At 55.4% G+C, this 23,980-nt stretch overlaps 1 protein-coding gene across 1 annotated transcript in view; it reads right to left on the bottom strand.

Annotated features, from left to right (window-relative positions):
- Positions 1–5,390: 5,390 nt before the first annotated feature.
- Positions 5,391–23,980, bottom strand: part of Tpst2 (tyrosylprotein sulfotransferase 2) — a 30,917-nt gene continuing 12,327 nt past the window's right edge. The window contains exons 2-7 of the mRNA XM_042668502.1: positions 16,616–16,690; positions 13,616–14,509; positions 10,271–10,469; positions 8,690–8,740; positions 7,494–7,542; positions 5,391–5,886 (exon numbers count right to left, since the gene is read on the bottom strand). Of these exons, the coding sequence (XP_042524436.1) occupies positions 7,501–7,542; positions 8,690–8,740; positions 10,271–10,469; positions 13,616–14,448 (1,125 nt within the window). The 5' untranslated portion in view covers positions 14,449–14,509; positions 16,616–16,690 and the 3' untranslated portion in view covers positions 5,391–5,886; positions 7,494–7,500. The remainder of the gene's footprint in view (positions 5,887–7,493; positions 7,543–8,689; positions 8,741–10,270; positions 10,470–13,615; positions 14,510–16,615; positions 16,691–23,980) is intronic.

Below are 23,980 nucleotides of genomic sequence, written 5' to 3'. Positions count from 1 at the left end.
GATCCAACAAATCCATGCTTTCACCGATCCAAATAAAGCTAGACTCGAAAGATGCACTCTTCAAACGAGGGACCTAGGAGAACAAGGCCTTAGGGTGTGTGTGTGTGTGTGTGTGTGTGTGTGTGTGTGTGTGTGTGTGTGTGTGTGTGTGTGTGTGTGTGTGTGTGTGTGTGTGCGTGCGCTCTCACTTCTGGGTTTTGGTGGTTAATTGGAGATAAAACATGGACTTCCCTTCCTGGGCTGGCTTTGAACCCAAATCCTCAGATTTCAGCCTCCTTAGTAGCTAGGATTACAAGAGTGAGCCACCAGCCCTGGAGTCCTGGGACTCTTAATATAAACACTTTCAAAAGCAAACCGGCAGCTGGGCATGGAGGTGCGTGGCTGTAATCCCAACATCCTATCAAGGATGCAGATTCCAATCAAGTGATTATAGGTGCATTGTCAAGGGGGGGGGGGGGTAAGGAGAAGCAGAGTGAAGTCACCGCCACCGTTCCACTTGAAAGGCCACTGAGAAGCCTACAGGACACTTACAAGGTATTCCTATCAAGGAAGCATAACTGGAACCAGGATCTTGAGCCCTGCAAACATGAACAGAGGTGCAGCTACACAGCAGCTAGCTTGTCATCCTCAAAAGTGCCCCAAAAAATATTTACCAGCAGTGTATCAGACAAGGGATTAATATCCAGTATATACAGGGAACTCAAGAAACTAATCCCTCCCAAACCTAACAAACCAATTACTAAATGGGCAAGGGAACTAAACAGGGACTTCTCAAATGAAGAAATAAAAATGGCAAAGAAACACATGAGTAAATGTTCACCATCCCTGGTGGTGAAGGAAATGCAAATAAAGACAACCCTGAGATACCACCTTACCCCAGTCAGAATGTCCCACATCCACAAATCAGCCAACGACAAATGCTGGAGGGGATGTGGAGAAAGAGGAACCCTATTACACTGCTAGTGGGAATGTACACTTATACAACCACTTTGGAAAGCAGTCTGGAGGGTCCTCAGAAAGCCAAATATTGACCTCCCTTATGACCCAGTCATACCACTTCTAGGCATCTATCCTGAACAACAGGAACCAGTATACAAGGACACGTGCACCTCCATGTTTATTGCAGCACTATTCACAATAGCCAGGATATGGAAACAACCCAGATGCCCCACCACAGATGAATGGATCCAAAAATTGTGGTATCTATACACAATGGAATATTATGCAGCCATTAGAAATGACAAAATAATGGCATTTGCAGGGAAATGGATGGAGCTAGAAGGAATCACGTTGAGTGAGGTAAGCCAAGAGCAAAGAGACAAACTATCGCAAAGCTCGTAGAACTCATAAATGTTATAGACCGTGAGAGACAATTTGCTCCAGGAAAGTTAGAATGTGTTTGTGACTTTAACTGAGCATCACTATCCCACACTACTGTGAAATTTGGGAAATTATGTAACCACTTAATCACAATAAAAAATTTGAAGGAAAAAAAAAAGCACACACAAAAAAAAGTGCCCAAGCCCAAAGAGATGTTTAGACTGAGAGAGTGGAAAGAAGTGACAACTAAAGTCAGTGCCTGATGCTGGCATTCATCTTCAAACAGGACATGCTTCACCTTTTTAATATTCATTTTTGCTAAAGTGTACCCTAATTGTTCAAAGGGAAGATACTGTGGCATTTCACACATGAGTGTAGAGGACTTGAGTTGGATCAACCCTCCACCTACTCCCCCTCTCCGTCTCCACTGCCCCACAATGTAACAGCTTCCAGTGAGTTTCCTTTGGCCATTTTCATTTATAGGTGTCCTGTGTTTTGGTACCATTCACCCTGTAATGTTTGCCCCTGCCCTTCTATTCCCTCCAAACATTCTTTGTTAGTGTGTTGGCACAGGGCTTGCACTCAAGAGTCTTGTGCTCTTCCTGGGCTGTTTGCTCATGGCTGACACTCTACCACTTGAGCCACAGTGGAGGTAATTGTTTCATGGATTTTCCTGCCGTGAGCTGGTTTCCTCAGATCCTCAGATCTCAGCTTCCTGAGTAGCTATGCCCAGCTCAGGATTTTTTTTTTAAATGAAGCCTCTGGAGTAAAGATTTCAATGAAGCAAATTACCACATTGCTGCTTTCTAGATAGGGGATCTGGGGCAGGTTACTTCACCTTTCTGGGCCTGAGCTTTCCCACCGGTATATGGGGGAGCTTGGCAGTGCTGCTCCAAGGGGTAGTTTTCAAAACAGGAAATAAAAAACCACCAAGTGTCATTTAATGCACAAAAAGCTCCTGCAAAGTAGAGCTTAGTACCTATGACTATTTTTAAAAGGGTTGTACTATCTGAGACCTCCCAGCATCAATGATCAGTGACCCTGACTCCTTCCAGGATTTCTGGGTTCCAATGCTCAGCCTTTTGCAAAACAAGAAGGGAAAACTACCAGCGGTTTCAATTTAGGGCCATGGGGATCCATCCTTCATGTCCTGCTTCTTTTTTTTCTTTTTTCTGCCAGTCATGGGGCTTGAACTCTGGGCCTGGGCACTGTCCCTCAGCTCTTCAGCACAAGGCTAGTGCTCTACCACTTGAGCCACAGCACCACTTCTAGCTTTTTCTGTCTATGTGGTGCTGAAGAATTGAACTCAGGGCTGGGGACATGTGGACCCAGGTCTAGATTCCCCATGAGGTCCTCAGATGTGCAACCAGTCTCCTTGGCAGGCAGGAGGGTGGCAGGGTCCTCTGATTCTCACTGGTCCCCACCACTCCTTTGAGAGGTGAGGGAGGCCAGGGCAAAGGGGCGGGGGCAATGCCAGCACTACGGGACAGAGCCAGGCCTGGAACCCAGGCAGGCCTCCAGCTCCATGCTCTCTGTACCCAGAAGCCTGGGTGGCATATGAGTACCACTCACTTCTCGGAGGTAACAGATTTCTATGAATTCAAGACCACAATGCACACGTCTCTCGCTGAAGCAACCTTTGAAGACCATCTCCATCACCTTTTCCTGTTCACACTCCTGAACACTCCTTGATAAAGAAATCTACTCCGTACAGCAGTTTCTACATTGTTCCAAAGAGCTGGGGGACGCTCACTCTGTTCCCACTTTAAATAGGATTGGTACCATAGAAACAAACCTTAAATGGCATTTCAAAATGGATATATTTAAAGTCTAGCACATGTAGTTTTTCTAGGACAGTGACATGATGCAGTGGCACATGGCTTGTTCTCATTCTGAAGTTCGTTACAAAAATACCGTTGGGTGTCCTGAACTTGGCAGAAGTGAAAACCCAGATCGACTGAGATAATCAAGTTTGATTTCCCTCTATCCATTTCTGACCGAAGGTTTCTACTTCTCTACGAGGGGCTTGGGAAGGCTGTCCATATTTAGGAAGTTGGGATGTGAGGTTCTGCAGGCCTCTGGCGCTGTCAGTGAGGCAGGCATTCTCAAAAACACTGAGACATGCTGGGTGCTGGTGGCCCATGCCTGTAACACTAGCTACTTTAGAGGTTGAAAAAGGGAGGATCAAGGTTTGAGGTCAGACCAGGTAAATGTTAGTGAGACAAACCCCACCCCCTTTCAATCTTAGTTGTGTGCAGTGGTCTATGCCTGTCACCCCAAGCTTTGTGAGAGGCTGACACCAGCAAGCTGAAAGCAGGCCAGTCTGCGGGGAGCAGCCCTGGAGACTCCACCTCCATGGAGGGGAGCTAGGTATGGTAATGTGCTCCGAGTCACTATAAGCTTAAAACTAGGTGAACCAAGACTTGGGCACCCTCCTGGCCGGAATTGTGTGTCTGTGTGTCTATGTGCTGGTTCTGGACCTTGAACTCAGGCCTGGTCACTGTCTTGTTTTTTTTTTTTTCCCTTGGGTGTGGGGCTTTGAACTCAGGGCCTGGTTTGTTGTCCCTGAGCCTCTTTGTGCTCAAGGCTAGCCCTCTACCATTTGAGCCACAGCACCACTTCCTGCTTTTGAGTGGTTAATTGGAGGCAAGAGTCTCATGGACTTCAAACCACGATCCCCAGATCTCAGCCTCCTGAGTAGTTAGGATTGCAGCTGTGATTCACCAGCACCCAGCCATCCCTGAGGTTTTGTGTTCAATACTAGCACTCTACCCATTAAACCACAGCTCTTTTTCTGGCCTTTCAGTGGTTAATTGGAGATAAGAAACTCACAGGCTTTCCTGCCTGGGCTGGCTCTGAAGTATGTTCCTCAGGTCTCAGCCTCATTAGCTAGGATTGCAGGAGAGAGTCACCAGTGCCTGGCTTGTCACCAAATTCTTAAAGGGACAGTGGCAAACTAAGATTGGTAATTACTGACTCATGGGTAAAAGAGAGCCTCACAGTATCAAAATCCAAGTCACCATGTCAGAAAAGAGAGACAGTTCCCAGGCTGAGGGAGTGCTTGCCACCTGCCAGGCACCAGTGCAAAGCACCTGCTGGCCGGTCCCAATACACCTGTGAATTTTACTTTTTCCAATCATGGGGCTTGAACTTTGGGTCTGGACACTGTCCCTGAGCTCTTTTTGCTCCAGGCTAGTTTCCTACCACTTTGGGCCAAAGCACCAATTCTGGTTTGCTGGTGGTACAGCAGATAAGTCTCACAGACTTTCCTGCCCAGGCTGGCTTTGAACTGTGGTCTTCTTGAGTAGCTAGATGACAGGCACGCGGCTCCACCTGTGAGATTTTAATGTCTTTGTTGTTCACGTGTAAAGATGGGGTCTCAGATCTCCAGTCACAAGCAGGCCAGCCTGACTCCAAAGCTCATGCGTGCCCAAGCTACCAGAAGTAACCGAGTTCCCCAAAGGCCACATCTTAGCTCCAGGAAAGAGGGTGCAACCAGTCTCAGCCCTTCCAGATCCAAGGCATGGTGGGACCCTACAGGAATGTCCATGCAGCAATCCCAGGGGGTCCAAACCCCACATGGCCTTTGATGGGTTCCAGGGAGGCGGCCTCACACCTACTGCGATGTCTTCCCAAGTAGCAGGGACTTAGAGCCACTGCCTGGAGTCTCCCAGGCCAGACAGCTGGTGACAATGTGACATGGGGGTGCCCCGGGCCACACGGATGTCTAGCAGGGTGGGTGACTGAGGTCAGCCCTGTGCTTGTCAGCATGACCCACCTCCAGCCAAGTGGACATGGAGGCCCAGTGCGCCTCCTAGCACTTCTTCCTTGCTGTCACACACCCTCCAAGGACACGGAAGCCAGTGGACCCCGAGCCCGTTTCTTCAGCTTTTTCACTCCATCTCTCCCTCTACTGCAGTCTGGAGACTTGTACCCAGCAGCCCCTGCGGGTCACCTCGGGGACAGCCCCACAGGAGCTCAGTGTTTTCCAGGCTCTGCCTGGAACGTGACAATATTCAATGTGGAAAAACAACACACCAAAACCCTGTGCGCAGGAAGACACAGGAAAGTGAGCCTCACTTTACTTTATTCAAATAATTTCTTTCTTTCTGTGAAATAAAACAGAATTGGGCAGCAATCAAAGGAACAGAGAAAGCCTCTTATATTAAATTCTGATAAGACTCTTTAAGTTCCAAGCCAGGATGATCAGGCCCAGGGTTCAGGCCTGAGCCCAGCACACAAAGCCACCGAGGAGGTCTTTAAGTTAAGGAGGAAGGCAAATCCCTTTCTGAAAAACAAGTTCCTGAGGGGGGAAAATAGAAAACTTGTAAGTTTCAAAAGCCAGATGTCCTCCACCCCCCTGTGGAGGGTCCGAGAGAAAGGTGGCCAGGAAAGTTTTCAATGATTCCACTTTTGCAAACATATGCAAATACATTCCTCATTATCAGTCCTGTTTTGGCAATTAATAGCAAGCAATATGCTTGGATTAGAGGTCCGAGTCGTGCTCGAAGGGGGCTGGGGAGGGGGGCTGCTTCTCTTCCAGGCCACAAAGCGGTCTGCGGAGATCTGAAAGGAGGAAGGCTGTATTAGGCCCAGAGACGCGATTCAGAAATAGAGCTCTGCTATTTCCATGCACGGTGGCAGAACGCGCCGTCTTTATCCACCCCTAGAAACATGCATCTGTGCCTTATATGCACACCCCAGATGGCTGCAGAGGCTTTTAGCTTAAAAATATTCCTTAGGTTTTTAACGCTTATCTCAACCTGCATCTACCCAACCTCAAAAATCCACTTTTCTTACTGAAGACCCATAGGCAGTGATTCTGTGAGACAAACTGGTGAGCCGCCAGGAACCTTGGTTCTAGGCCAGTTCTGTGCCAGGCTCGGCTGATGCACCCTCTGTGGGGTGCATTTAAATAGTCCCGCCAGGAAACAAGCAGGCGCTGTCGACAGCAAGGCCCTGGATGGATCTTCAGGAATTGGCAAGGGAGGGAGAGAGGACCGAGGTGGGAGAAACACGCAGAAAGGGTGTTTCTAGGTTGAGGGTTCATTTTGTTGTTTTATGCCAGTCCTGAAACTTGAACTCGGGGCCTGGATGCTTAAGGCTAGCACTCTACCACTTGTACTACAGCTCCACTTCAGGCTTTTTGGTGATTAAGTGGAAATAGGAGTCTTAGGGATTTTTCTACCCTGGCTGGCTTCGAACTACAATCCTCAGATCTCAACCCCCTCAGTAACTAAGCTATGAGCCACCAGCACCTGGCTAAACCTGGAGTTCGGGCTGGGAATGTGGCTTAGAGGTAGAGTGCTTGCCTAGCATGCATGATGCCCAGGGTTCGATTCCTCAGTACCACATAAACAGGAAAAGCCGGAAGTGGTGCTGTGGCTCAAGTGGCAGAGTGCTAGCCTTGAGCAAAAGAAACTCAGGGACAGTGCCAGGCCCTGAGTTCAAGCCCCAGGACTGGCAAAAATTAAACCTGGAGCTCTTCTATTTTGGAATTTACAGGTTGAAAATCTCTTTCCCTATGCCTGAGCCAAACATGGAGGGGGATAAACGCACTTCAAATTATTTGCTGGGGTGATGTCTGGGAGATGCAGTGAGGGGACTTGTGGATCCTGGCTGTGTGATCTTGGACAGTGTAAGGCCTTCTCTGTGCTTTAGCTTTCTCCTCTGTAAGTAACAGGACAATGTCCCCTGCCTCTCAGGTTAAGTGAGTGACACTGAGTACCTGTCTTGAGGCCTTGGCTGCTACTCTCATAACAGAAAAGCTGTGGCTATTATTAGAACACGAACTGACTTGAACCAAAACTGCTGCTGTCTGTGGAGTGGACCAGCAGGCAGCATGCTTGACCCTAGAACCTCCTGGCATCCCCTGGCCCCTGCCATCCCTGGGGTCTTGCCTTGCCTAAAACCATGGCTGGACAAAGCTCTTGGCCGGCTGGGCCTCTGTTCCTGCCCACCTCCCCCTCCCCGAGATGTAGAGCTGGGACAGGGAGCCTCCAGCTCCCTAAGCAGCATCCCCAGCCAGCCACCATGGAAACAAACCTCCAAGGGCAGGTCAGCCCACCTGGTGGACACCTCCCCAGGGACAGCAAAGGACCAGCAGGTTGGGAAGGGAGATCTCAGCCCCCGGGCTTGGGACCAGAGGGAACCCCAAGGCAGGGGGGGCTTACCTGGAAATCATGAGCTTCCAAGGGGGGTTGAGGTGCTATTTTGGTTCACCTGAAGGGAGACACAGACAGAGGAAGGGGTAAGGCCAGGTGCCGGGTGCCAGGGTCTTAGGGAGGCCGAGTCAGGCCATCCCTATTGCAGCACGGTGGGCAGGTGGCCAGAGCTTAGCACAATGCCCCCTGCCTGTGCTCAAGGACCTGACCTTGCTGATAAGGACACAGAAGCTGAACCAGGGCCACCTGGTCCCTGTCCCACAGAACCTATCATCTCCAGATCTCTGAAGTCATTAAGAATGTCGTGTGTGTGTGTGTGTGTGTGTGTGTGTGTGTGTGTACTGAGGGAAGAGAGGGGACGAAGAGAGAATGCCGTGTGTGTGTGTGTGTGTGTGTGTGTGTGTGTGTGTGTGTGTGTGTGTGTACTGAGGGAAGAGAGGGGATGAAGAGAGAATGCCCAGGCAGCTATGGGCTGCGGTGGGCATCAGGAAGAACAGGGCAGGGGGAGGATGAACAGAAGGGTCTATGGGGGCGAACAGGATCTGACTACTTCATTGGCATATACAAAAATGGAATGAGAGGCTGGGAATGTGACTCAGTGGGAGAGTGCTTACCTAGCATGCATGAAGCCCTGGGTTCAATACCTCAGCACCACATACACAGATAAAGAGCTGTGGCTCAAGTGATAAAGTGCTAGCCTTGAGCAAACAAAGAAGTTCAGGGGCAGTGCCTAGGCCCTGAGTGCAAGCCCCAGGACTGGAGAAAAAATGGAATAATGAGACCCATTAGAAACAGTTTGATAAAGGGGTGGGGGGAAGTGAGAGTAACAGAGGGGAAATTTGATCAAAGTACTTTCTATGCATGAGCCCTCTTTGTATACACTGAGAAAGGGGAAGAAAGGGAGAGGAAGATGGAGAGGGGGCCGGACAGACAGAGATGAAGACAGGTAGAACTCAAGGGTAGAGAGGCTTCATGGCGCTCAAACAGCACATGGAGGATCAGGCAGAGGGTGGCTAGACCTCCACGGATGACACCCTGCGAGGCACTCTGGCCTGACACCCCCCCCCCCCCCCCCCCCCGCCCATGCTCATAACGGAAATCGGCCAGCCCCATCTGACTTGAGCCGCAAAGAGTCCCACACACAGACAGTGAGCTAGCAGCCCAGCCAGGAAAACCATACTGCAGAAGGGCCCTGGGCTTCAAACCTGAAAAGTTCCTTTCAAATTGGCTGGTGTCTTATAATCTCCTTTCAAGACCTAGAAGAGAAAGAAATATCACCACGTGCAAATAACCAAAAGTTGAACTTTAATCCATCACTGATGACACAGCTACCCATCCACCCACCTATCCCATGCACTAATCCTTCCTCCTTCCCTCCCTCCCTCCCTCCCTCCCTTCTTGTGTTTATTAAGTTCTTCTTATTCCACTGAGTTGCCACATTAACCAGATCAGTGAATTCTTGTTCTCAAGCACAACAAACACAAAAGGGAGATGGCGGAACAAAGGGTATGATCGGGGTGTTCAGAAATGGCCAGGAAAGGCCACCTGGATGGCAAGGGACAGCAGCCAGGCTGAGGAAACAGGAAGAGCAAAGGCCCTGAGGCCCTGAGCCACATTTAATGTACTTTTTATTCTTTTTTTTGTCGGTTGTGGGTCTTGAACTCTGGGCCTGGGCGCTGTCCCTCAGCTCTTCAGCTCAAGGCGAGCGCTCTACCACTTGAGCCACAGGGCCACTTCTCCTGAGCCACATTTAAAAACTAACGAAACAGGGGAGATTAATGCCTAAGATGCCAAAAATATGGGCAAGTTCAACTGATGACGACAAATCTCACTTTTTTTTTGTCCTAAAATGTCCAGATCCAGTGTGTAATTCCACTCACAGAGAGTGGAACCACCAAAAACATGGAATTGGAGCTGTGCTCTACCACTTGAGCCACAGCTCAAACTCAAGTGGTAAAGCACTAACTCTTTGTGTGTGTGTGTGTGTGTGTGTGTGTGTGTGTGTGTGTGTGTGTGCCTGTGTGCGCGTGCACGTGCGCGCGCGCACACCCCCATCTTGGGGCTTGAACTCAGGGCCAGAGCACTGTCCCTGAGCTTTTATGCTCAAGGTTAGTGCTCTACCACTTGAGCCACAGCCCCACTTCCATGTTTTTGGTGGTTCACTGGAGATAAAGTTTCATGGACTAGCTGGGCCAGCTTTGAACTGAGCTCCTCACGTCTCAATCTCCAGAGCAGCTAGGGTTCCAGGCATAAGCCACAGCACCCAGCTTTCTTCGTTTTTGTCTGGGGGGCCCTGGGTGCATTGTGCAAGTTCCCTGGGCCCTTAAATCACTTGAGGTCCATCCTTTACATGCATGAGCCACCGGCTCCCAGCTCTTAAGAATCATCCTACCAGCTCCAGCCACATGTTTGAAAAGTGACTGTTAAACCTTATATAGTAAGAAGGGGACCCAACCCACATTTATCTATGCCCCTCATCATCAAAGACTTCCCCAGCTCTGAAAACAGGATAGAAGGGGTGTGCTCAACTGCAGGCCAAAGGAAGAATTAAAGAGTGGATGAAAGATACATGTGTGCATAAACAGACCTGCCTCAGCCATCAGAGTATAAGAGAGGCAGGTCACCATGAGCTTTGAGCTTCCTAGTAGCCCGAGCAAAAATGGAAATACAAGCAGCTCTTCCATTCACACGTCGGTCACCTAGGCACCAGTCAGATCCTCAGGGACGCCGGCGCCCATCCCACCAGCACCGAGAGAGCACTGCTGTCCACGCCTAAGGCGGCTCACCCGGTGGGTGTTGTTGATGACAATGGGGTCCGGGTTGCCGTAGTTGGGAGGATTCGCATATGGGTCATAGCCGAGCCGGGCCAGCATGGGGGCGATCTGAGCCATATCCCTCACCACGTCCCCGGGGATGTGGCCAGTCCACTTAGACAGGGCTTCCAGATTCACAGGCTTGATCACCTGGTCTGTGGACCTCTCGATCCTGGGGAGACAGAACTGTGGTCAGCACTCGGGGGTGACAGGCCATGGGGGGGGGCTGACCTCAGCCTGCCCTGCCCTGCGGTGGGACCACACGGCACCTCTGTGCGGTGCAGTGAGTAGCCCGACGGGGCCGGGGCAAAGCGAAGCATGAGCCACGCATGCCGTGGTAACTCGATTCCCCCTGCTCCATGTCTCTGAATCTTTCAAAATAACCCTTTATGCTTATGGCTAATGGAGATTTTTGTCCTTGGGCAATAATGTGGAAGTGAGTGGTAAAGTGACCGCTCTGGGTGCTCATCTGCCTTCCGCACACCTGGTCCTGGTGACCGGGACGCACCCTTCAGTCCCTTCTCCCAGCTTTCCAGCGCCACAGCGGTTGAGGGCTGACTCCCGAGACCAGACACCTGGGTTCAAATGCAGCCGTGCCCAGTCTGGCTGGGAGGCCTTCGCAGACCTAACTTGCCTCTTAACTCACCCTTGAGCAGAGAAAATAACAGTAAAGAAAACCACAAGCCTGCTCCCAGGAGTAAATGAGTTACTGCAAAGGAAGTGCTTGGTAGAGTGCGTGGTCCTCGCTAAGCGTTAGCTCTGTCCCTGACTCACACACGTGCACACACAGACAAAATTTTTGATTGGGGATGGGGAGCAGGTATGGTAGCACACACCTGTAGTTTCAGCCACACAGGAAGCATAGGTAGGAGGGCCAAGGTTTGAGGCTGGCCCAGAACAAAAGCACGAGACCCTCTCTGAAATATAAACTAAAGTTAAAATAAAGGGGAGGGGGCTGGGACATGACTAAAGTGGTAGAGTCCCTAGCAAGTACAAGATTCTAAGTTCAAACCTCAGGACCACCAAAAGGAAACCAAAGAAAATCTGTTTCTGTTTGTTTGTTTGTTTGTTTTTGGGTCCGGTCATGGGGCCTGAACTCTGGGCCTGGGCGCTGTCCCTCAGCTCTTCAGCTCAAGACTAGCGCTCTACCACTTGAGCCACAGCTCCACTTCCGGCTTTTTTCTTTTTGCTTATGTGGTGCTGAGGAATCAAACCCAGGGCCTCAGGCATGCAAGGCAAGCGCTCTACTACTGAGCCACCTTCCCAGCCCCTCTGTTTCTGTTTTTAAAACAAATAGTACACTAAATGTATTGACCTACGACTTTCCCCCCATCCTACTCGATGCTTGGTTCTTTGTATGAGCTGAGTAGCATTGCATAGCACAATGAAGTTTACTTTTCTGTGTGGTTGGGAGATGAAGGCTTATGTTGTTTTCAGTGTTCCACAACCATCACTCTCCGGGCTACTGGCACACCACGCCATCGGAACCATGAGGATCCCACCACTGGTACCCGAGGGTGGGAGCCCAGGATCAGGAGCAGATTTCTAGATGCTTCCATCATTACTAAGAAATGACATGGGAAGCAAAGTACAAAGGGGCCACACACAAAGTAAAAAGAGGCCATACACTGCCCCTCTCTTTGCAGGTCCAACAACACCCCAGTGTTATCAACAGACCCTGAGAAGGACTAGCGGGGGACAGCAGAGATTGGGGGAGAGGGAGGATTAAAGGCTGTCTCTCAGTTCCTGTTTACTGTGTTTCCCCAACTGTCTACAATAAAGACATAGTTTTTTGGGAACCTGATGGGGTTTTGTTTGTTTTTGTCCTAATCCTATATAATATCCCAGCTCCAAATGCCAGGACTGGTGGCTCATACCTGTAATTCTGACTACTTGGGAGGTAGAAGCGGAAGGATTGAAGATTGAGACCAGTCTGGGCAAAATATTAGTGAAACCCTATCTGGAAGCACAAGGCCTGGGGCGTGGCTGGGCAGTAGGGGGCGTGGCTTAAGCACGGAGCAAAGCACTTGTCTAGCAAGTGCAAGGTCCTGAGTTCAGTGGGCAGAGCTGCCAGGGGCCTCCCCTGTGCTCAAACGTCTACAGTTGAGGGGGCTCTGCCTGGCAGGGTCTGGCTGAGGAGAGGGAGTGGGAGAGGTCATGTTTCTGGTCCCCTGGGTCTCAGGAGAGAAAGGACGTGGGAGGAGGGCAGCAAGGAGATGGCTGTCTAATATTCCACCACAGAGATGACAGGACCTCACTGAGGTCCCGAGGACCTGGGATCAAATCCTAACAACTCATTTGTCAGCTGTGTGGCCTTAGGGATGACTTTCTTCATCTCTAAGAGGAGGACTGGAGAGGCTCCCAGGCCCCTCGCAGACAGCCATGGGGAATCGAGGAGGGGCTGTCTGTCAAGGGCGTGACCCCAAGCCGGCCACGGGACAGCACCTGAGTTCTTTTGGTGCACTTAGCGCTTACTGCTGAGGACGGCAATGACTACGCCTAACGCTGGGGCGAGCTGTAGCTTCCAGCTGCAGCCTCACAAACCGAAGCACAGAGAGGCTGATGATTTGCTATAGGCCGCCAGCTAGGAGATGGCACAACCCAGACAGCCTGGCCCTGGAATCTGTGCGCTGCAGTTAACCATCGCCCCCTCCTGCCCTCCAGCAAAGCATGTCCCAAGTCCACTGGTTCTCTGAGAAAGCAGAGGCGGTGCTGTTATTGTGTATGGAGAATGGTACTGCCCGCTCCCTACTCAGTACCCAGGTCAGGTGGCAAACACCAACTCTGCAAGGCTTTGCTCCTAACCACACCCCCGGTCCCTGAGCGTCTGCATTTGGACGAAGTACACCCAAGCTCAGAGTGGTACAGAAACTGGCCCAAGCCTACACAGCCCATCTTCAGCTGTGGGTGGGAGGTGGGCTGAGGCGTGTGCACGCGCACAGGGCGATGCTCCCCTTCCGGGATGCATGCGTGCGTGTGTACACGAACGTCCCACACTCACCTGGACAGGAAAATGGGAAGGAGAAACGCGCGCGTGCATGCACGGACACGCGCAAGAGGCCAGGGCACGGATGCGTACAGAAGCCCGCACTCACTTCAACAGGAAGAGGGGGGGGGTGGAGAGAAGGCACACACGCATGCGCATACACACCCATCTGCACCGACTTGGTGGGAGGGGGCAGGACCCACACACGCATGCGCACACACTCCCACCGGCACCCACTTGGACGGGGGTGGCAGGACGCAGGCACGCATGCGCACCCCGCCCGCGCGCCCCGCGCGCCCGCACGCATGCGCACCCCGCCCGCGCGCACTCACTTGGACAGGGAGATGCCCCCGGGCTTGCCGATGAGCTCCTCGTGGTGCAGGACGGCGTCGCTCCAGGCGATGCCCAGGAAGTCGAGGATGCGCTGCAGGGAGCGGCGCGGGTGCAGCACCAGCTGCTCGTAGTAGACGGGCAGGCACTTGTCCCGGCCCACCTCCAGGCACTGCGCGTACATCACCTCGATGGCGCGGTTCCACTTGGTGAGGCAGTCGCGGTAGCTGCTGAGGTCGAAGCCCGCGATGGTGACCTTGCGCGTGATCATGGAGTGCACGGAGGCGCGGCCGTCCCGCACCATCAGCAGGAACTTGGCGTTGGGGAAGAGGCGCGCCAGGTAGACGGAGGACTTGAGCGTGAAGGGGTCCTTGTTGCACAGCACGCGCGCCGGCTCGCCGTGCTTGGCGATCACCTCCAGCAGGAAGGCCTGCATGGCGGCGTCCAGCACCTCGTCCGTCACGCCCGCCTCGTCCAGCCGCAGCTTCTCGCGGCCGGACTTGGCCCAGGCCTGGCGCATGGCCAGCAGGCGCGGGATGATGCGGGTCTCCTCCCCGCAGCGCACGGCCGGGTGCGCGTCCAGCATCACGCGCATCAGCGTGGTCCCGCTGCGGGGCACACCGCCCACGAAGACCAGCGGCGTGGACCGGCTGTAGCGGTACTCGGCGCGGTCGGCGCCCAGCACCACCAGCTCCTCCTGCTCCGGCCGCATGGCCCGCCGCGGGCCGCCCGGCGCCCCGCACAGCAGCGCCCGCGGCCCGAGGAGCCGCGCCGCCAGCACCAGGGCCAGCGCGCAGCCCGCCAGCAGCAGCGCCCGGCGCACCGACAGGCGCATGCCGGGCCGGGGGCGGCGCGGGCCCGGCCGGGGGCCCCGCTTCAGCGGCAGGGGCTCGCGTCTGGGGAGAGAGGTGGACACGGAGGGGGGGGCCTGGGTCAGGGAGGACCGGCTGCCTGCGACCTCGGTGCCAGGCCCCTGGCACCTGCTGGCCTGCCTTTGCCCACTGTGGGGGCCCAGCTGTCTGCCCTCCCCGGACAACTCAGGCCTGGCAGTCTGGGTCCAGCCCAGTTAACTGTGTGGCCACCCCCGATGGGCTGCTGGACCATAGCCAGATCCTCAGCCCCCAGCGAGGCCTCCACCATCTCCTGCCATCAATGACCTAACGTTTACTCTAACATTCACAGTCCAAGGGTGGGAAATGGAGCCGGGTGCCAGTGGCTCAGGAATCCTAGCTACTCAGGAAGCTGAGTTCGGTTCAAAGCCAGTGGGGAGAGGGAGGGGGTTAAGTCCGTGAGACCCTTATCTCCAATGAACTATTCAGAAAAAGCCTTACGTGACGCTGTGGCTCAAGTGGGAGAGCGCTAGCCTTGAGCACACAGAGGCTCAGGGACAGCATTCAGGCTAAGTTTAAGCTCCAGGACCAGCAAAATAATAAAGAAAGAAAAAGTGGGAAGCTGCACTGGGTAAGGAGCCCCCGGTGAACCTCAGCAGGAGGCTGACTCCAGAGCATCACAGTACCAGATGGACCCGGGCAGGAAGTCCATGAGACCTCCCTTCTCAGTGATAGGTGGGCATGGTGGTGTATGCCTATCACCCCAGCCACCTGGAAACTGTACATAAAGGACTGAGGTCCAACCTGGCTAGAGCATAAAGCAAGGTCCTAACCTCAAATATAACTAAAGCAGAAAAAAAAAAGTGTGTGTGTGTGTGTATGTGTGTGTGTGTGTGTGTGTCTCTATCCAAAGGCCCCGAGTTCAATTCCTGTACAGCCACACTCCAAAAAAATGGGCTGTAATCCTGGGGAAGATGAGTGCGGCCACTGCACAGGACAGGGGTGTTTGCTGCCCTCACCGGCGCTCAGTACATGGTTGCAGATGCATGAATGAGCAGGGGCTGACTCCAAGAGCTGGGAAATCATCCCTGGGGGTGGGGGGGACTGAGACAGGCTGAAGCCCAGTCAAGGCCAAGAAGGAAGCCCAGGCCAGTGCCCTAGGGTCAGAGGGTTCTGGGAGGGGCAGGAAGCTGGGCTGTATCTCACCCTGGGGTCAGTGGCCAGTCCAAGCATCAGAGCGAGCCAGGGGTCTCTGGAAAACGCACCTGGGCAGTTGTGCTGTCAGTACTTGGGGCTTACGGACACCCCCGACCCCAGGTCTGTGACAGGGAAGGCCCACTCCAGGACACTTTGGGAAGGGAGGCAGGACACAAAGCCACACAGCCTGAGCTTCTTTAAGTGCTGCCTGAAACTCCTCACTTTGGACTCAAGATTGAAATTGTGCCAGTTACTATGAGCTGAGTTTGAAGTCCCCTGTGGAGCTACCAATCACACTAGCTAGAATTAGAATAATCACCCTTTTGGGTGAACAGATGGAGATGAGGAATAATTTCGAAATGAAGAGTTGCTTCCAGAAAGTGTGTGTGTGTGTGTGTGTGTGTGTGTGTGTATGTATGCGCACGGGGAGGTGGGGGGAGGGGTAATGGGGTACATGCCAGGGTGTGTGAGGGCAGTGTGTGTGTGTGTGTGTGTGTGTGTGTGTGTGTGTGTATGTATGCGCACGGGGAGGTGGGGGGAGGGGTAATGGGGTACATGCCAGGGTGTGTGAGGGCAGTGTGTGTGTGTGTGTGTATACTCATGAGTCTGCTTGTGGCTGGTGCAGGGGTTGGGCAGATGAGGACATATGGCGGGGGGTCAGTCACTGGGCTTCGGTGGGTCCTGAGTTCTGCATTTTCACACTTGCAGAGCACTCACTCTGCCGAAGCGTTTCCATATATTATCCGAGCAACTTGCCCAAGGTTGCACAGCCCGAAGGGCAGGCCTTGATGGGCCACGGTCATCATTCACCCTCCATTCCCAAGGCCCAAGGAGGAGCAGAGGCCTCAGTGCCCCGTGGTGGGGGCAGCCGCGGCTTTCCAACCGGCTGGCTGCACAGAGCAAGGTGCAGCCAGGGAGCCGGGCAGCCATGCTAGAAGCCAGGGGCCTCCATCCAGGGGCCAGGAGGTGCCTTACCTTCCCTGGGCACTCTCATGTCGGGCCTCCAGCTGCCGGGCTTGCTCAGAGAGGGCTGCTGCTGCTGCCACCACCCTGCGGAAGGAAGGAGGCCTTGTGTGAGGGAGGAGCGCTGGGGAGGGCGGCTGTCCTCACAGGCAGAAGGGCTTCGGCTGCAGTAAGCGCCTTCACCATCACCACCTGGGCTTGCTGGGCCCAGCCCAGGCTGTGCCCTGGTGCCAGGAACTGGGGCGACAGTGTGTATGGCGCTCCTTGGAACTGGACAGAGCTCTGCCCCCGAGGGAGATGCCAGGGAGGAGGAGCCCTGGGTCCAGACTCTCACAGACCCACCTCCCCACCCCACCCAGGACATGCAACGCCCGTTCCTCCCCCTGGGGTTACAGGACAGGGCTGGCCTGTAGCTAGGACCTGGCCAAGATGGCAGCAAGGGGTGCTGGTGGATGGAAGGCCGGGCAGACTCACTCAGTGGGGGTGGCCTCCCACTCACTGTTGAGGGGAAATCAGGGCAGGGAACAGAGCTGAGCGTGCAGCTGGACTTCCTCCCCTGTCCTGCTGGAGGCGCCCTGGGCATGGGCAGCTCCCTTCAGACAGAGTTGTGCTCCTGGGAGCCTCAGTTTCTCCATTCTGAAGGGCTGTGAGGCATTTGCTGGCATCACGGGGAATGACACAGCGACCACTGTCCTCGGCCTCCCTTCGCTCACTCCTTACCTTGGTGTTTGCCTACTCCTAAAACTCCAGGCTCCATCCCATACCCAGACACCCAAGGGTATCCACAGCAACCAGCCCCGTCCCCCAGCAGGTGTAACCTTAGCAACATCCCCCACCCACCCCTCACCCAAACTCCAGAATCCTCAGGTATGGCTGTGAACCTGCCCAGGTCTACCCGCCGGGAACAACCAGGCCAGGGCACTGGCAGCGCTCCCCAGAACAGGCTGGCTCAGGCCCAGGTGACCTCAGGCAGCCCTTGAAATGCCAGTGAGCGCAGAGCCTGCCAGCCCGGCAGCTCCCACGGTCACAGTGAGGGCCAGGCCCCTCCAGGGAACAGCGGCCCTTTGAGAGGCGTGGGAAGGAGCCTTGAGGGCCCTGGTCTCTTGGCTTAGGGAAATGCGAAGCTCAAAGAGAACAAAATGTAAGACTCTTCCGTCCATACCGGCGGCTGCTACATGGGGCTGGGCTGACCACAGGGAGGAAAGAGGCTGGATACAACGATGGCACACGACTGTCCTGCTTGTGCAGGGCCTCTCCTGCCTGCCTTCCCTGGACACCAGTGGACAGCTCGCTCCAGCTGGCCTTAGGGCTCTCAGTCACCTAGAGGTTGTGCAGAGTGCAGGTTCCAGGCCACACCACGTGTTTCCACATGCAAGGCCTGGGCAGCCGTGGCAGAGGTGGGGCGTCCAGGAGACCCCTCCCCGTGCAGTCCCAGGGACAGCCGTCCGTGTCGTCGAGGGGAGGGGACAGCGAGGAGAAAGGAGGAGGGCAGTACAGCAGGGACAACAGAGACGGAGGCCTGCCAGCATCCTTGGGACGGTCGCCATGGCGACAAGCTCGCAGACCTCCGCCCAGGAACGTTCCATCGCTGCCTAACTCGGCCGAGAGGAGCGTCAGCAACGTGGCAGCTGTCGAGCCCCACTGTGTGCCCTGCCCGGCACCCAAGGCTGTGGGTGCCCTGCCTCCCCGTGTCCACACACCCGCCGGGGGCGGCAGCACCTCATCCAGCCCCTGCTCTCGGCAGTAGAAGGAAGAATGCTGCTCTATTCGAGAAAGCTGCTTACATGCAGACTGTGAAGCCTGAGACGCTACCTGCACACCTACTACGTGCCAGGACCGCGCCAGCTGGCAGATCAAAGGGTTCCCAGGAAAACTGGCTGGGGAGTGGTGGCCGGCGGCCACCGTACTTGCTTACAAAGTAGACCTGGACACGAGCCCAGTGGTTTGTGCCCAAGCTCAGGGCAGCCCTGGGACCCCTCACACCACACCGGGGCACACAGATGTCACCCCCTCTTCCCCGGTGTCACCAGGATGACTGACACATGCAACTGCAGCCAGCAGCCGGCTGAGAAGGGGACCCATTAACTTCCTTTTGTCCCAGTTGGCCCCTTGTAATGAAAGGCCTCAACTACAGGTCCCTGTAAGGGACACAAAGGTCCACCCTGAGAATGCACAGCAGGTGAGCTCCCTCCATTGAGACTGACCTCTCTAAAAGCTCAGTGACCCCTCCAGAGGACAGAGTCACTTCCTCTGGGGGGGGTGTCCATGGCTCAGGGTGGTCACTCAGCTTCTGGTACCCCAGATACTCCAAAGACACAGAAGCTACAGAACCCAGCATCCTCCAAACACTGAGCAAGGGGTCGGGGCTGTCCACACTCCAGGATCAGAAAGCACGCAGCTCAGCTGGTCTCAGCCACCCAGGCGGCTCTGCCAGTACCCAGAGCTGGGCACAAGCTGTGCCCGGCAGGATGCCCACTTTTCTTTGGCCAGTGCTGCACAGCGGGCCACCAAAGGCTACTCTGACCTCTTCTAACTGCTCCTACTTCCAGCCAGCCAGTCCTGCTCCATCCCTCACTATGGGGGACTCAGCATCATTGCAAGAGACACCGGAGTGAGACCACCACTTGGTGGGCCGGGGCTAAGCAGTTGAAGGAGGGGCTGTGGGCCACAGTTGGCTGTGTGTATGGGGGGGGGAGGTCAAGTACAGCAGCCTCAGTTTCCCTGAGGGTCCTCAGGCTGAGCCACCTGGCTTGCAGTGCAGCTCTGTGGTGGTGACTCAGAGTCAGATGCTGGGAAGGACTGGCAAGAGGAGGGCAGGACCTGAGGTTACAAGTCTCTGGTCTCTAATTAGGGACGAATTAAGTGCTCCACAGGGCAGCCATGAGGAAGTACATGTAAGGATTCATCATACCCTAAGCCACTGGGAGATCTCTGATGATTAAAAAAAAGAAGTTATCTGATCCCACCAAGGCACTGCATGGACCAGGGAGCAGGTGCCATGTTCTCACTGGGCGTCAGAGGAAAACCCAGCATGTGTGGATTTCTAGGTTTACTGTGTCGCTCTGGAAGCCGGGAGCCTGCTGTGCTTTGGTGGCTGAGGCCAGCCCTGAGGGGAAGGGGGAGGAGCAACAGAGCAGGGAGGGGCCAGAGGCTGGAGGTGCCGTGGCCTCGCCCTGGGACCCTCACTCGCAGACCTGGCCGGAGCTCCACCCATTCAGTCTCTACAAACATGCCCACGTCTGCAAATACTAAAACAAACATCAGAGGAGGGTGCTGGGACTCACTGTCAGACTGGAGCTGGACGTCACCTACCCCAAGCCGACCCCACGGTAGTTCCTACAACGCCAACCCGGCTGGCACAGGAGGAGCGGCTGGGCTGGGTACCCGTGAGCACGGCAGCGCTGGAGTTCAAGGGGCCCAGGAGGACGGGGAAGCTGCCAGGGCTGACAGCCCGCCCCCACCAGCAGGGGCCACCCCGCCAACATCCTCTCAGTAGATGGGCAAAACCACAGCACCACCCCACCCCACCCCTGCCAGCCTGCCGCCAGTGTGCCAGCCACGCCAGTCAACGCCAGGCACCCAACAAGAAGTTGGGGGAGCTTGGGCAGCACCCCTTCCCCCCACCATGGCCTCAGTTCTCTGTTACTTTTCAGGTTAGGTCTCAGGGTTTTCGCAGCCAGGATTACATACACAAGCCACCGCACCTGGCTTGTGATTTGAGACGGGCCCTCGCTAAATTTTTGTTGCTCAGGCTAGCTGCGATCAGGGTAGCACCCAATCTTTGTCTCCCAAGAGGCTGGGATTACAGGCATGAGCCACTGCACCTGACCTGAGGCTTCGAAGTCTCTTTGGAGCTAACTCTGCAGTCCTGTTCTCATTCCCTCTTTCCCGGGAGCACTGTGGGTGAGTGTGTGAGGATGCCCCACGCCAGCTCTTCTAGGACGTCACACACTCAGATCTGAGGGCCATTACACGTGCCCTGCCGTGCTCAGAGGCCCTGCATTCTCCACAGTCTGTGGACACTTGCCTGGTCTTGTCCATGTCAGCTCTGTCCTACCCAGAACTGGAGGACAGACGAGCAAAGCCACCCAGCCCGGAGGGCTTGGGCACCGGGTAGAGACAATGCAGACTGCTCCGGCCAGCTGCCAGTGCTGCGTCCACGCGCACCAGGAAGCCAAGGCCGACTGATGGGCACCCATGGCCCTCTCCTCTCGGCTTTAACACAAGGACACAGGCACCCACCCCGGGAACACGTCCTGCGTGCCAGGTGACAGTCCCAGGGACCTGGGTAGAGACCGGCAAGCGGCAGGATCACCTGGGACCTCACCATCCAGCCCATCCCAGGGCCCTGGGTGTGCGGGTCGGCGCCCCCAGACCCCCCGTGCCCGGGTACGCCGCATGCCCACCCACAGCTCCCTCTTGTACCAACTTGGCCAAGCTGATGGTCCCTCCCATTTTCCAGAGGTGGGGACTGAGGCTCCTCTTGGCTCCGGCTTGCAAGCTCTGGTCTCTGCAACGGCATCTGCCGTGTCCCCTGCCTGCTCAGCCACTCTGCAGGTCCCAGGTGCTTGGAGCGAGGAGGGGACGGACAGGCCCAGTGGGCTGGCATCCAAGTGCTGCCAGCCAAGGCTCTGTGCCCACTAATGTGCACTCAGGCAGGGCAGAGGGCAGGCCTGCCCACGGCGCATGGACAGGTGCCACTGGGAAGTGTGCAGGCAGTGGAGGCTTGGGACTGGGGGAGAGGGGTCTGTATACGCCAGCCTCAGTTTCCTCCCCTGGAAAACGGCTCCCACCACCTGCTGCTGAGGGGGACTATGAGTACCAAGGGGCAGGGCAGTCCCCAGACAACAGCGCCCCCAACCGGGCCTTCCTCAGGCCGGGGCTGCGGGACCACAGCTGGCCCTCTGCGTGCGCCCCACCTTTCCCTCCCGGCACTCAGGGCCTCCCAGGTCCTCTGAGGTGGGACTCCTTGCGTGCTCATGATACCCACAACTTCCTGCCTCCGCCCACTCCCAGAGCCCACATTCCCAGGCAGTGCCAATGTGCAGTGGGGTGTGATGGGCCCTCTGGAGGCACACCAGTTCCCCCAAGGGAAGGGGGGGTCATCACCCGGGTATCACTTGGTGCTTGCTGCACAAACACACGCAAGCCTGAGCCTGACAGTACAGGTGGCCTCCACGGACAGCCTCCTCTTCCAGGAAGCCTTCCGAGATTGTGCAGCCTGATTGGGGCCTGCCCTGGGCTCCCACAGCCTCCCGTCCCCACTGAGCTCCTTCAAGGGAAGGAACCACGGTGTATTCCCGGTGCCAGGCCTGAGACTGGTATTACAGCAGGCAATTAATAGGGACTTCTAGAACTGTCTGGAGGGAGGAAAAGTGACGTGGGCTGAGAAGTCCCACTGAGCCAATTTGTCCATCTTAGTCCATGGCTTCTTCATCCAAGAAAAAGGGGGGTCACCACTCTGTTTATATACCAGGCGACAGGGAACACTTGCTATGTTTAGAGAGGGAAACTGAGGGCTTACCCACAAATTAACAACTTCCACGCTCAAAACTCCAGTCTCTCCCCTGGATGAGCAAATCAAACACCACATGATATTTACAATACACCTTAAACCAGCTGCGTGTGTCTGTCAGAATATGTAAAGAACTCGGTGAAATCAACATGCAAAGGCCAGGAATTGCAACCGTTCAATGGGCTATCTTTTTTTTTTTTTTTGTCGGTCGTGGGGCTTGAACTCTGGGCCTGGGTGCTGTCCCTCAGCTCTTCAGCTCAAGGCGAGTGCGCTACCACTTGAGCTACAGCGCCACTTCCGGTTTTTTGGTGGTTTATTGGAGTTAGGAGTCTCACGGTCTCTCCTGCCCGGGCTGGCTTTGAACCGCGATCCTCAGATCTCAGCCTACTGAGTAGCTAGGATTACAGGCGTGAGCCACCAATGCCCGGCTTCAATGGGCTATCTTGAAGAGCTAACTGGTAAAAGAAGTTCATCTCATTATCTACCCCAATGGGAAGAACACATGGGATCCGCAAACCCTGAGAGCTACACTGAGACCAGAGTGAGTGTCAGCAAGGACAGGATGCGGGCAGACGCCTCCTGCTCTTCCGGGGAGGGTAAACCCAGCGTCCCGGGGAAACCGGCTCAGACCACAGCTCAACACGGCCCTGGGCAGGGCCCGCCAGTCCAGGGCAAGCGTGCACCAGGACACACGCGGTGTGCCCGTCAGATCTGCTGACAGCAGAACCCACTGCAAAACTGCCCCGTTGCCGGGGCAATAACCAGGACCCGTCGGGAAGGAGCCTGGCAGGCTGTCCAGATGCCAGTGCAAGCAAAAGGGGTGCTTCCTGGCTATGGGGGTCCCTGGAGGGGTGGGAGAGTGCTAGGCCCCTCTGAGGATCAGGGTTCCAATTACATGTCCACACCTTATTCAGAAAACCTGCCAGGCGCCCACTTGGCCACACTGCGAGGAGGAGGGGGCTGCTGCCTAAATCAGGGCCCCATCTCTAGCCCCCCCTTTCCCAACCACCCCTTTGTGTTGGTCAGGTCTCCACTCAGTGTCGGGTGCCAGGAGTCTTGGCCTTCCATGCTGCCACCCACACCCCAGATCTCGACACAGACAGCCCCAGGCTCATCCTCTGCACCTGTAGCCATGGCCGTGGCCGGCACCCAGGTCTGGCTGGCTTCCTCCCGTCTTCCCACAGCAGGGGACAGAATGCCCGGCTACCTGGCACAGGGGGCCTCCGCCTGTGGTGCGCTCAGCTCTCCGCACAGGCCGCCGCTCCAGGTCTGTCTGTGCTCCGGCCAAAAACCTTCAGGGCAACTTTGTCTCTGTTCCCACCCCACGCAGGTCAACGCAACTGCAGATCGGACTTGGCCTTTAAACCGGGTCAGATCTGCCGCTGCTGGGCTGCAGCCCTGGCCCCAGGGGCCTTGTGTGTTTTCCGGGTGTCAGAGCCCAGCCTGGTCCCCGCGGGCCTGGCTCTGGCTGCAGGAGGCCAAGCTGGCCAGCTGAGTCAGGCCTGTCTCCATCTCCCTCTGGTGACCTCCTGAAGACCCAGTCCAGCCACCATCCTCGTCTGCGCTGAACCTTCCAGAGCCCGCCGCTGTCCCCTTCTGCCCTGCTTCTGTTGCCTGCGGCCACTCAGGCTTCTCATTGTCCTCAAACGCACAGGCAAGCGCATCCTTCCCGCCGGTGTCCTGGGTCCCAGCCACCTGCGGGCCCAGCCCCCACATCGGCCCGCCTTGCCTGCCACTCTCCTGTCCTGCTCTGTCCTGGTGGCCACTGAGCCATAAGCCCACAGGCCAGCCCCAGCCCTAGGCTGTGCCTCCTTAGCACTTCCTTATAATTGGGGTTGTTTGGGGCAGGGCTGGGATTTGAA

The sequence above is a fragment of the Dipodomys spectabilis genome, unplaced genomic scaffold (genome assembly GCF_019054845.1).
Source record: "Dipodomys spectabilis isolate Male_0828 unplaced genomic scaffold, ASM1905484v1 ptg000439l, whole genome shotgun sequence".
In the NCBI taxonomy this organism is placed as follows: Eukaryota; Metazoa; Chordata; class Mammalia; order Rodentia; family Heteromyidae; genus Dipodomys; species Dipodomys spectabilis.
The sequence above is the reverse complement of the archived record's forward strand: the minus strand, read 5'-3'. Positions and strand labels throughout refer to the sequence as shown.